At 39.0% G+C, this 13,910-nt stretch overlaps 1 protein-coding gene across 44 annotated transcripts in view; it reads left to right on the top strand.

Annotated features, from left to right (window-relative positions):
- The window catches only part of CDC14A (cell division cycle 14A), a 164,585-nt gene that overhangs the window by 73,761 nt on the left and 76,914 nt on the right, over positions 1 to 13,910 (top strand). For 34 of the 44 annotated variants that reach the window (XR_011439329.1, XM_070268655.1, XM_070268657.1 and 31 more), the window contains 2 exons: positions 7,617 to 7,683; positions 10,726 to 10,788. Coding sequence is in view for 37 of the 44 variants with exons in the window: in XM_070268655.1 (XP_070124756.1) it covers positions 7,617 to 7,683; positions 10,726 to 10,788 (130 nt within the window). In the remaining 7 variants the exon portion in view is untranslated. Of the gene's footprint in view, positions 1 to 7,616; positions 7,684 to 8,358; positions 8,717 to 10,725; positions 10,789 to 13,910 lie in introns of those variants that run through there. The other 10 variants (XM_070268640.1, XM_070268648.1, XM_070268645.1 and 7 more) reach the window with 2 other exon arrangements.

The following is a 13,910-nucleotide window of genomic DNA, read 5'->3' as shown; positions in this document are numbered from 1 at the left end:
TCTCTTCTGTGGCTGGCATTATATTTCCATTGGACAGCAATGATCTAGATTATATTTTTGTTACTGTACATAGTTTATGATTAAAGATTGTTTTATGTAACTTTTGCTTTCAAAGGTCAGTAGTTCCCAGCCATTAGAGTTGTTCAGGCTAAAGTCAAATGATCTCCTGGTAACGATCATTTATTCATTCATTCATTCATTCAACATCTACAACGTAGTGATATACCCAAAACTGTACTAGACTCTGGACATCCAGATGTAAAGGACACATTCGCTGTCCTTAAGAAGCTCATGATCTTGTGGTGCTTGTGTAGATGGGATTCAGTTCAGTGCTTAGAAGGTGCTTAGATGACCTTTCAGATCCTTTCCAATCCATGCTTTGCAGATATTTGCATACCTCCTAACTACTTGCTATCCAGAGAATTTACAGAGAATCATCTATGTAGATCATAGTCCTTCCCAATATTTCTTAGTCCATTTACCTTTGGCTCTTTTTTCTTCTTTAATGTGGTCTCCACATTGTAAACACTGGCTGTGCCTCCGTTCTTCTTTCTTTTCTCATTTCGAACAACTTCATTACCAGAAATGCTTTCTTATTGTTTTGTGTAAATATGTTCTTTCATCTCTGGTTTCATCTTCTCATTATTAGTGTTTACAAGGTTGCTTCATTCTGAGTGATTTCTTAGATTCTTAGGTTACAAACAGTGGTGTGTTGGTAAACTGGCTCTCTTAAGTAAAAAGTGTTTATTGATTTCTGTGGTGTAAAGTTTCCCACCAATGCTGATTTGGGATCCCAAAATTTCTGAATATTTAACAATTGACTCTTGAGAGCCTGTAGAAAGACAGCTCTAGGACAACAGTGAATCAAGCCCTTTCTCTTTGTATCTAATTGAGGATGTTGATTCTAGTTTTCTTAATTTTTCTTCTGCTGCATCTCTGCAAAATAAATGCAAAAGCATAAAAATAAACAAAAAAAACCCATCTGTTCCATCTACTTAAATATTCATTCATTTAGTTTTTCGTTCAACAAATATTTATTGAGTTCTAATCCCTCCCAGGGACTTGGAATAGTTATATGGATTTTTATAATCACTTCATAATAGCTTTATGGATCAGTTGCCTTTATGCCGCAAGTCACATTTAGAAAGAATTATCAGGATGGATGCAGTTTAGATGGTCAAGCATGGGGTTGAGCTCAGTTTGTGTTTAGATGTCTATAGACAGCTGTCGGCTGTAACGTTAGTCTTCTGTATTGGGGGTTAGGGACACATTATTTATTCTTCAGCAGAGATGAATGATTAGAAACCTTGGGTGTTTGGGGTGTTACCTTATCTCCTGAATGAAGAGCAGCCTTGTCTTTACCTGTTTAGGAGAGGAATGCAATCCATGGTAAAACCATCATGACAGATAAGAGTAAGAGCTGTAGTTTTCCCAGGCAAGCCAGGGGTGTGCAAACGTTTTCCTTCTGTTGAAGTCTATGGGATTTCAGTGGTCCTCTATGAGGGAGGTGGAAAAATACATGTCCTCTTAGTCAACTCAGTACATATTTGGCTGGATAAATATGAATGAATGAATGAATGCATGGATCAATGAGTGAAAAAGCAAACCAGGAGTTAAGTAAACAACTGGGAACTGTAACTGCAATAAAAACTGTGGGAGTTTAAAACTTTGTAGCACATTGCTATAGTGATTTAAATTCCGAAAGCTCTTTGTAGCCTCTCGAAAAGGTGTTAGAATAAAAAATGATGTTTAATACCACTTGACAAAGGAAGAGAAAACTACTTTGAGCTTTTAGCTCTATTCAATTAGTACTCTGGGAAAGAGAGCAAAAGAAAATGGTCTTAAATGGACAGAAGGAATTTTGGGTTAATGCAAAGAAAGCTTTTCTTGCTAGTGAGGATTGAGGTGTTAGGTTACTGAGTTAACAAAAGTGGCCACAGAATATTATAGAAAATTTTCTTGAGATGAGCTCCTAAGCTCCTTTAGTTAATTTGAATGTTTGCTTACAAACGTTTATTGAGTATCTATTTTGTGCCAGGCACTGTATTAGATATTAGGGACACAATGATGAGTGAAAAATGTATAGATCCTGCCTTCTTCCAGACTATTCCAGAGAGGCAGGCAGAGAATCAAATAAGCACACCAGGATATAATGTCAAACTGTGGTTAAGTCCAATGGAAAAAAAAAGTTAGGGAGCTGGTCTAGCCAGGGTGGAGATAGAGGTTTTTCCTCTGAGACGAGTGATCTTTGAGCTGAGATCTGAAGCGTGAGTAGGGTAACCCAGGCTAAGGTGAGCAGGAGAACATGTGACCAGCAGGAGCAAAGGTTCTGTGGTGAGAGCAGAGTGCCCCATCTGAGCAGCTCAGAGCAGGCCGTTGTGATTTGCCTTTTGAAAATACCACTGGCTTCCGTGAGGAAAACTGATTAGGAAGGCTAGGAGTGGATGTGGGAAGGCTGCTGCAGTAGTCTACGTGATAGGGAGCACTGGAAGTGGAGAGGAGTGAATGCATTCAAGAGACATTTGAGAGGGAAAAACAATGGGACGTAGTGTCAGATGGATAAGGGGAATGAGAGAGGTGGAGGGACTTCCGGGTTCTAGCTTGAGCAATTGTGGAAGCTGTGACTTTTACCCAGATAGGGAGTGCTGGAGGCAGATTATTGTTGTTGTTTTGGGGTGGTGGCAGGTTCAAGAGATTCTTACACAGTGAGTTTGTGATGCCTTAAGACGCCCAAGTGGAAATGTCATGCATGTGGTTGGCTATACCATTTTTGAATTTTTAGGAGTTTGTGCTAGAGTGATAAATTTGAGGGTCATTGGCAGATGGATGGTAATTTATATAAATGGGATTGTGTAAGGCAGTGATTCTCAAAAATGTGCTTCCTCCTACCAGCAGCATCAACACCACCTGGGAACTTATTAGAAACACAGATTCTCAGGCCGGGCCCCAGACCTGTTGAATCAGAAACTTGGGTGGGGCCCAGCCTTGTGTATTTTAAGGAACCATCCAGGTGATGCTGGTGCGTGCTAGAGTTTGAGAACCCTGGTCTAGGAGAGTGTGGAGTGAGAAGAATTGGAGTCTGGAATTAAACTTTGGGGGGCTCTAACTTTTAAAGATCGGGCGGTGAAGGATGACTTTGCAAAGGAGACTGGGAAGGGGAGTGTTTAGAGAGGTAGAAGAAGAATCCAGGAAGCAGGTGAAGAGAGTATTCAAAGGAGGGAGTTACTTGCTGCTGACATAGTAAATAAAATGATGGTTGCGAAATGTTGCCTGGGCTTAGAATAAGCAAATCCAGAGAGACAGAAAATAGATTCGTGATTGCCAGGGCCTGAGGGTAGGGTGGGGAAGGGAAAATGGGGCGTTACTGCAAATAAGTATAGAGTTTCTTTTGGGGGTGATAAAAATGTTTTGGAATCAGTGGTGATGTGAATTGTGAATGTACTAAAAATCACAACATCGTGAATATAGGAAAATCACTGAATTGTACACTTCAAAAAGGCTAAAATGGTGAATTTTCTCTCATTTAAGAAAACGTCCCCTGGGCTTAGCACAGTGGAGATCGTTGGTGACCTTGGTGAGGAGTGCTCATGGCATGGATGAGGGTGGAAACAGAAGAGAGGAGGTTAAGATGTGAGAGGAGAGAAAATGGAAGCAGGAAGATGAGTAATTCTTTAGCGAAGTCTTGTTTTAAAGAGGAGGCCAAAGAGAGGGTGGTGATTGAAGGCAGTTGTAGAGTCAAGAACGTTTTGGATGGTTTTCTTTAAAATAGATGGTAGAGACCTGAAAATGTTTAAATTCTGCTGGGAAGGACCCAGGAGAGAGATATGGAGAGGAAAGAGATCATCAATTGTACTGAATAATATAATTTCAGAGTGGGAAGGGATTTTTATTTTTTTATTTTTTTATTTTTTCCTTTTTCTCCCCAAAGCCCCCCGGTACATAGTTGTATATTCTTCGTCGTGGGTCCTTCTAGTTGTGGTATGTGGGACGCTGCCTCAGCGTGGTTTGATGAGCAGTGTCATGTCCGCGCCCAGGATTCGAACCAACAAAACACTGGGCCGCCTGCAGCGGAGCGTGCGAACTTAACCACTCGGCCACGGGGCCAGCCCCCAGTGGGAAGGGATTTTTGAGGTGTTTTCCTAACCTTGACTTCCGTTTCATGTAACAATGCAGGTGAAAAATATTCCTCACAAGCCATCATTCAATTCAAACATTGTATGGGGTAGGTATCTTGCTGCCTTCCAGGGCCAACCATTCCATTTTCTGATGGTTCTAACAATATTGGGTGGTTGAGGAAAATCACTTGGGAAAACTTATTTATAAAATGGGAGGTAATGTTACTTTTAGAGAGTAAAATATCTCAGCTTCTTTTTTGGGGGGGGGGAAATTGGCCCTGAGCTAACATCTGTGCCCATCTTCCTCCACTTTATATGTGGGTCACCTGCCATAGCATGGCTTGATAAGCGGTGTGTAGGTCTGCGCCCGGGATCCGAACTGCCCAACCCCGGGCCACCAAAGCAGAGCGTGCAAATTGAACTGCTCTGCCGCTGGGCCAGCCCCTCTCAGCTTCTTAAATGGACTTTCAGTCTCATTTTGGTCATTTCCTCACTCTCACGTCCAGAAGAACCCAGTGCAGTCAATAACTGATCCTTTTGAGAATTATCTGGTGTTAATTGTGTAGTCTCTGATTTTTTTCACTGTCAGCTTTGTATTCAGTTTTCTTGGTCTTCTAACTTTTTTGCTGCTTATCTATCTGATTTCCAGCTTTCAGAATTTTATTGCTATTGTCTTCTCTCTCATTCTCCCTGACCTTGTTGGATTCCATTTTTAGAAAGCCTTTTAAAGTTCTCTTTTTAGTGGGGTTTTGGTAGATGAACGGGTTCAGTCTGCCACCTTTACTTTCTTTCTCTTTTTTTTTCCTCCTAAAGAGTATATTACATGTTTTTGGGTTCCTTCACTTTTACAGTTACTCTCTTGTGACTGTGTATGAGCCACATGCAGTAAGCCATTTGTCTCTTGCCCACTGTGGGGCAGGTTTGGGGAACCTGTTGGCTTCACGTGGATGTCATGAGGATTAAATGCACCAATGCATCGAAATTGCCCGGCCTAGTAGGTGTTCAAAAAGGTGTGGGATCTTCTTTCTTCGGTCCTGAGGATGTGACTTAATTTTATTCCATGCCTTGTTATATTTCAATTTGTAAACTTCTGCCTGACTTCCCAGCTTGCTGTGACTGCTTTGTGCCCAAATCCTGTCAGATGGCATGTTAATTCTCCCTCGAAGATCTTCCGGTCTTCAGCGTTGGTCACCAAGTCACCACAGCTGTCTTTTCAGTCATTGGTAAAAATTTTGGCTATAGGAGGAGATATCACGACAGTCTCACTATACTTAGCAGATGGTCAGAAAGACTGGGTCTGGAGCTTTCCTGATAACTTGTATCTGTGAATTTGTTTAGCTGAGTCTAGGTGTGGGAAGATACACTTGGGGGAATAAAGAGCACTTCCAATTCTTATGTTTTTTTACTCTTTTTAAATACAAAGATGGGTTTTTTCTTTTCCTTTTTTGTTTTTTACTAAAGCAGCAGTTTTTAATCTAGGGTCTGTAGAATGAAATTTGGATGACAAAAATTATATCTTTATTTTCACTAACCTTATAATTTATGAGATAGTATTCAATTATAAGGGTTGTAAATAAACTATTAGAAGTATTAGTAATATAAATGACTTTGTCACAGTAGAAATCATAGAGATTTTTATATCCCATTACAGTTGTTTCCTATATCTTATTATTTATGTTCATTCCTTCTTCAAAATTATAGTAATTATCAGACCTCCTACTAGATATTGTTATATAAATAAAAACTGCATAATAAGGTATTATAAATTTGCTTTTTTAATAATTTGATAACTTTACTTAAATTTAATGGAATAGGTCTTCTATTATTCCTGTGTATTCTATTTTATGCATTTAAAAACATTATTCTGAGAAAAAGGGTTCATAGGCTTCACCAGATTGTTTGCAGGGGTCCAGGGCACACAAAAGATTCTGAACCCTTGTCCCAAAAAGACCAGTGCCTACAAAGGCATGTGTAGTGATTTATATAAACTGATATTTTGTCTTAGCTCCCCAGCTGCTCCTTTCTCTGGGTTAGTCCATTGAAATTTGCTTCTTCATATGTGGTTTACATCTTTACAAGATATTTGAAAAAGGAGCTATTTTGTTTTTCACTGACCCGTGAGTTCAGATGGCATTAAAAGAAGAACTCTTGAAATCAGACTTAAATATCTAGACTAACTCTTCCTATTTATATAGGGCAACTTTGAAGTTTCAGGACTTAAGAAACATTTCTGTTAAGCTGCTTTGCTAACTTACTATTTTTATATTAGCTTATCAGGATGCTGAAACTCAGTGACGTTGATGTTACCTTTTTAATTCATGGCTTTGCAGCCGTAGTTCAACTTACCTTGGACAGTTATGATATAAAACTTGGTTTCATGTTAGTTATACGTTAAAGGCCTTAAAAGTCGTTTTCTCCCCATGGAACGTCTTCTGGCACCCTCCCCCAAGCTGTCCCTGGACCGACTTGGTGTGGTGCATTGGACTTTGTCATTGGCAGGTGCCTGACAGCTCTGGGCCTTTGGTTCAGCAGTGGGGCCTCTGCAGGGAGACTGAGAGCCTTGAGGTCAAGTTTCTTGCCTTGGCCACCTTGGAACATTGCTAGTGTTAGAGCTCCAGTGCCAGTTCTTGCTTAACTGACCTGAACTTGATACTCTAGTTTTAAGTTGCCTAAAGCAGGTCTGCTAAGTTGTTCTAAAAACTTAAATAAAGTATGAAGCACTCAATTTTCAGTGCAGTAGGTTCCCACTCCTTTGGTAGAACACTTCATGGTGTGTTGGAAGCTCTTATGGATCCTGAGGAGATTGGAAGCATGACTGCATTTTTCTTAGTTTGTTGGGGGGAGGGGTATGGGAGTGGTGGCATTTAATCCATGAAAATAACTGCTGGTTTCTGTTGACCTGCATACCTTGTCCCACTTTTCTTTTACGCTTCTGTTTACCATATTCCTCTGTCAGAATACCTTTCTTGATGATGAATGTTTTACTTAATGAAACAGCTCGGTTCACTGTTAATTAATAATAATAATAATAAAATATTAATGAGTCATAATATTTATTAAGTGCTTCCTATGTGCTGGGCACTACATGAAGGACTTGACATATTTTTTAATGACTCTGACAACAATCCTATGAATGTTAGCTACTATCAGTAATTTCATTTCCCAGATGAGGAAACCGACTTGTAGAGGGAAAGAAAATAACTTGCTCCAGGTCCCAGCCAGTATGTGGCAGAGGTGGACTTTGAACCAAGGCAGCCTCACTGCAGAGTTCAGGCTCTTAAATCTGCTTTCTTATTAATTCTGCCTGTTGGATTAAAGCAACTTCAGAAGTGCTTCAGTTAAGCTGCAGGAGTAGTTAACGAGTAGGAGCTGATATGTTACATCAGTTTACCGTGTTGACAGCTGTGAAGCCAAACTGGCATGTCTCCCTCTGACTTGGGTATTTTATTATTTGGATATTCTAGATGCAAGTTTTTAATGTGAAGTTTTTTCTGTTTGTAGGGATGCTTCCTTTGGAAATTGCTCTTACAACCTCACCATCCTCGACTGTTTGCAGGGAATCAGAAAGGTAATACAGTTCTCCTTGCTGTAGCTGACACACTAGTTTAAAAATATGAAAAAGAAATAATATCAACATCTTGTTTGTTGCTGGAAAAAAGAGAGGGGAGCCAGTAAGCAGAAGGCTTTCCACTTCTTGAACAATGATGGATCTATAGAATACAAACTACAGGGCAAACGGGGAGAGGGTAGGAGGGTAACTCTGTAACTCCTTATAGGGTGGAAGGGGCCTCCCTTTCTGTTTAAACTATCTGTGTTCTGGGGCAGATTTATCACTTCCATCTACTGCTGTGCCTGTGGTATTGCTTTGTCAGCCATTCAGCCTCATTATCAAACTAGATCTTGGCGTGGGAGAGACAGGAAGTTGCCTAAGCCACTGGTCTCCTCTGTTAGTGTGGAGGAGACATTTCCACATTGGTTTTCTCATTGAATATTATGACACGCCCATGAAGTAGTAAGTAGGCCAGTTATTATTATCTCCTTTTGACAGAGGAGGAAACCACTCCACAGAGGTTAAGTCACTCTCAGGGTCACAGAGTTATTAGGAGGACTAATTTTAACTCACATTTCCCTGTCAATCCAGAGTTCTTTCTCATAGCCTCTCAGGGTATGTCGTAAATCAACAGTTGTCAAAGTGTGAGAACTGGTTGGAGAGGCAAATTCTCAGTCCTCATCCAAGACCGGCAGAATCATAAACTCTGGGAGTGGGGCCTTGAAGTTTGTGTTTGAACAGTCGCTCCAGGTGATTTGATGCACACTAAAGTTCAGAGTCAGAGTTATTTATATATATAAAACGCAGAAGTTAATCTAGAAGATTCTTGAGAACTATTGGGACATGTTAAACATTGGTTTACAATCTGAGAAGTCATGCAAGCTATACTGTGAATTCTAATGAATGTTCAAAGTACAACATTCCACCTTGAACATATAGCCATGATTTATCAGTCAGGAATGTACGTATGACACAGCCCATTGGCAAGGGTCATCGTGGACTGTAAGTATAGTATTAGCAGCAATTCTAGCTCCAGTTTCTGTTCTCTGAGGTAATGTAAAACTGATTTCATTGTGTTTTGAGTTGAGAAAATTGGTATGCTAAATATGCTATCTGTTTTATGTATGTTTGTTTTTGACATTTCATTTAAAAATGCATGTAAACTCTGTACAACTTTAAAATAGTTTTCAAATATTTTTCTGTTCACTTAAAAACTATCAAGAGACTCTAGCCCACCCCCTGCAAATAATACCACCAACAAGCACTTCCAGTATCACCAGTTAAGGACCCTTATGGAGATGGTACCCAACATAGAATCCACGATTACAGCCTTTGAAAAATACCCCTGAGGGAAAAGAAGTAATTTATTTATTGTCACTGTTATTGTTGTTTTGCCTATCCTGCCATCTGGTAGTGGTTATTTCTTTTCTAACGCTTAGTAAATTCAGAAAGAGTTCACACTGGAGTATCATTATTATCCTGCCCATTATTATAGTGAATGGTAACTTGATACAGAAACTTATGACATCCTCTGTGTTGTAGAGGAAAGGTCTGCCTTTGTTCATGAAGAGGGTCGTCTGTAAACTCATTTTGTTAGGTGTTGCAGTGTATTTTACCCAAATGTAGAGGAGGTTTCCGGGGATCTGGTAGATTTTTCACCATGTCTTTAAACACCGAGACACATTGCCCTCTGTACACTCTCTTACATAGGGCTCGAATGTTCTGGGCCATTTTTGTGACAAGTACCATACCTCCTAAGAATGTAGACAGACTATAGCCACATTTTGCCTTATTTTAGGAAGCGCATCTTTTTGATTTTGATGTATTGACATCATCAGCAGCATAGTTTATGTGTGTGTGAACGTCTGCATACAGAGGCATACACAAACACACACTTTAAAGAAAGGGAAAGTGGCTAGTTCAGGGTATATTTTTCTCACTGTTTTCTCTGGAATGGTGCATATGGATGAACTAGATTGCTTTCTTTAAAGGTGAAATAATTTAAATAAGTTGTTCGGCTTATTCTGTAGAGGTTGTCTAATCCAGTCTTGTCAGAGTTGAGCATTTATAAGAATCACCTAGGAAGACATGTTAAAAATGCTGACCCCGCCCCCAAAGAATCTGATTTAATACTTCTAGGATGGGGCCGAGGAATCTGTATTTTAAATATAAATTACTTAAGTGCTTCTGTTACAGGTGGTCCATGTTCTACGTTTTGAAAAACGTTGGTCTGTAAAGTGTTTTCAAAGATAGATGTACTCGAGCTTGACTTAATGGTTTCTTCTATTTTTAATGACTCGATCATGTAACTTTTCCAAGTAACTGGTTTTGTATTCTGTTGTAATCTGTTTAGCTTCACGGCTTATAACGTAAAAGGCTCTGTCCTCTTTAAGATATTACATCTGAGCAAGCCAGATAGTTTTGAAAAGTTCTAAGTCATTAGTTACAAAAAGCAGCATGAAGTTTTTCTTTGTGTTGTTAAAAATATCAGTCTTCCTTCTAAACTGTAACAGCAGTCAGTTACACTTTTACTCTGTCGGAAACTATCACGACATAAAAGAAGTTCTCCCGAAGTAGAATTTTAGGAACAAATTAAGTAAGCCTACTAAGTAAAAATGCCATTTTTGCTAAATATCTCGTTAATGGTAAAAGGAAAACAAGTCTCCTGGGAATAATTGATTTTGCTGCTATCTGAGAAGTTAATCACTATTATATATTCTGTCACAGTTAAATATGAATTAATTGCATAGGTTTTAACTATAAGGTTGCTAATATGTTCCATTTTATATATATAATTAATTTTATGTGCAAAACAAATGTAAATTAGAATTCAAGAGGCATATTTTGTGGGACATATTTTCCTGTTTTTCTAAGTGCCTAGTCCTATATGTACGACGGTCTTAAAATTAAGAATGTTAGAAGATGTTATGCATTAAAAATCAAAGATTTCAGGCTTTCTCTCCAGGTTAGTGAGGATGATTTTGTGAGCAGGAATTCTGGGAATGGCTAGAAGACTTTGTCAATTTAGTGTGGAAAAACTAATTCAAATTCTGCTTTTAGGGATTACAACATGGATTTTTTGACTTTGAAACATTTGATGTGGATGAATATGAACATTATGAGGTTTGTACATTTTAATTGTTTGCAAGATATAATTTCGTGTTGATTACCCCCCCAACACTCAGGAATTGCAAATTGAATGGGTGCTAAATAAAAGCATTCTGGAGTTTTCTATAGGTGTCAGTTTTCTTCTTTTATCTTTGGTTATTACCTTTGAACCAGGAGTCACCAAAATTTTAGCTTGGTAAAATCCTATATCTGTATATATTCTTTTATCAAACCTTGATTCACAATTACTTTGCGTCTTTAGCTTATGATAAAAAATAATTTTAAAGTATAATTTGGTAGCAAAATTATAAATTATCTTTATTTTAAAATTCAAATTTCATTTAAAACAAAACTAGATTTGTGCCTTGTAATATTTTCGACTGCGTAAATTTTATTTTGAAATATGGCTGAATTTACTTATTTCTAAGAGTTGGCTGATTTTTTTTCCTATGGCACCATCACAAAGCTTTCAAATAATGCCTTGCCTGCTCAGTGTTGTAGATTTTAGGCAAAGGCTGTCCAAGCTAGGTCACTTTATAAGGAGGCATTGAAGAAGAGCACTTTCTGAGTAGAAGGAGGAATCTAGGAGTTAACTTTTCCTGAAAGATGAGAAGCCTGTAGACCATGAGTAGGCTCAAGGTTCTAAGAAAGTGGGCTCATCTGTTGGGGTTCTCCAGAGGAGTTAGAAAATTTATCACTATCCTTAGCTGGACAAGGGCAGCCCTCACATTTTGGGCTCTAGTTCAGGACATGTCTATTTGGGTATCCTGCTTACATGTTAGACTTAACATATCTGAAAAGAAACTGATCATCTTTCGCCCAAACATGGGCTTCTGCATTGTTCATCAGTATTAATGGCGTCACCATCCTACCGTTCACCCAGACTCAAGGCCAGAAACATTTCTCTTTGTCTCCCTAATCTAACAAGTATTTGAATTCCTGTTGCCAGTGTCCCAGGATGTGTTTCCTCCCTCCTTCCCTTTGTGTTCTCCCTGGCTCAGGTCTCACATCCTCTCTCGTGGACTATTATAACCACTGTCTAAGGGAGCCCTCACCCTTCTCCTCTTGGTCTTTCACCCACTTGCCTGAGAGATCTTAAAACAGAGCTCTTATCTTGGCTTGTCTTGGCCCCAAACTGGCTGTTGCTCCCATTCCTCCCCTGCAGAAGTAAGGAGAAGCTCCCCTGTCCCGGCATTCTTAGCATGGCTGCTCTCCAGCTCACCTAGCTGCCTCAGCTTGTTTCCTCAGTCATCCCTGCTGAGCTGTGTACTTACTGTTTCTTGAATGTCTCTGTGCCCTGGCTGAGCTTCCTTTCTCTTAGGCGCCCATCTTCTTTAACCTTTCCTCTCCTCTATTTAGTGTGTGTCAAATCCTACACTGGTCAGCTCTCACTCTCTAGAGTATTCTTTCTCCCTCAATTTCACGTGTTAGAATTTGTACTTTCCATTTTTCTTATCTTACATCATAGCTATTGGTATACAAGCTTTATTTTCCCTATAAGATTGCAGATTCCTTGTGGATGGGACATGACTAAATGGAAAAATACATACCAAGTTCTCAGATAGAAAGGTTTAACATTATAAAACTGCCTCTTCTCCAAAATTAATAAATTGGGTGAAATTTGTTAAAGACCTCAAATTTTTTTTTAACCATAAAAACATTGTTATCATGGCATCTTTAGTAGTGCCAAAAAAAAAAAAGTACAACCCCCTAAAAAATTCCCAAAAAACTAGAGACGAAGAGGCTATGTACTTGTAAGGGGGAAGGCTGAATAACCTGTAGTACCTTAGAATGTTATGTCGTCATTTAGAAAAATGAATTTGAGCTATATCACTTGTCTTGGAGTGATTTCTATAATACGTTGTTGAGAAGAAAAGATATAGCAGAGTGCTTACAATATAATCCCCCCTTTTTAATAAAACAAACAATAACAAGATCCACCTCCACCCCATATACATATATGTATATCTGTATTATATGACCAGAAGTGATTTCCTGTGAAGCTAATGAAGCCTAAACTTTAGAGACCCTCAATCGCATGGGCACCTTTTAAAGTCCTATACCTAATTTTGTGTTTGTAATTTTGTATTCTTAAAGTGGGCCTCCAAAGTAGATGTTTCAGGCACCCCCCAAAACCTGGATTTCTGCCCCATGTATATGAGCATGGAGAAAATTATGTGGCAGAACACTAAAGCCGTTTCAGTTAAAGGAGATAGTGGGGTGGGGGTTAGAGAGGGAGAGGAAGGAACAAATACCACACTACAGAGAAAAGACTAGTTGACATTTTACTTATCCCCTCCCTTTTTAAAAAAATTTTAATGATGATGTTGAGAGTTAGTTGAAAAAGCTATTGAGAAACCTGAAACGGACAATGCAATTTCATTCTTGCAAACCAACCAACCAAACAAAAATCTGCTAAGAATGTGGTCATACCTTCACCCGAATCAACCACCACCATCACCACCACTCAGGTAATGGGAGGGGAGGAGGCAGTTGGCGAACATTTGGAAAGTTTTCTGTCAAATTACTTTCTTTTTGAGAATGACACGTCCACTTTATCAAAAAGCCTAGAAAATAGAAAATCACAAGTAGAAGTGTGATTGGCAGGTAGTAAGCATTTCATAAATGTTGCTTAATGAATAAGTGGCTAAATAAAGGAACTCTCTTCCTGACAATCTGTGGGCCCAGTCATTTTTGTCATAACTTCTGTCTCTGTTCCCTCACCTGCTTTATGAGTCTGGACATTTGGAGAACTTGTGGAAGAGCTAAATTTACATGTTTCGTTAGCTCCAACGAAGTCAGTATTCCCAGGAAGACATAGTTTTCAAAGTAAAATTTTATCATTGACAGCATATTATGAGAATGTAAGTCGTGGATGATTGGGGGATGTTCAAGGTGAAGCTTTTGAAAGGCACGTCTTGACTAAACTACATTTAATGTATAATACGGCGGCTCAAGAAAAAGCCTAAATTAATGGCACTGCATCTCTCTGTGACATTAAAAGGGGGAGGCTTATGATAAGAATGTCATTTATAAATGCTATTAATGACAGGGGCAGCAGAACATGGGAAGTACTTGTTTTATAAAGTCTGCAGATAAACCTCTGCTCATTGTGCAAAAGGTTATCTCCATCTTCT

Source organism: Equus caballus, chromosome 5 (genome assembly GCF_041296265.1).
Source record: "Equus caballus isolate H_3958 breed thoroughbred chromosome 5, TB-T2T, whole genome shotgun sequence".
NCBI classification, from domain to species: domain Eukaryota; kingdom Metazoa; phylum Chordata; class Mammalia; order Perissodactyla; family Equidae; genus Equus; species Equus caballus.
This window is presented reverse-complemented; position numbering and strand designations above follow the sequence as displayed.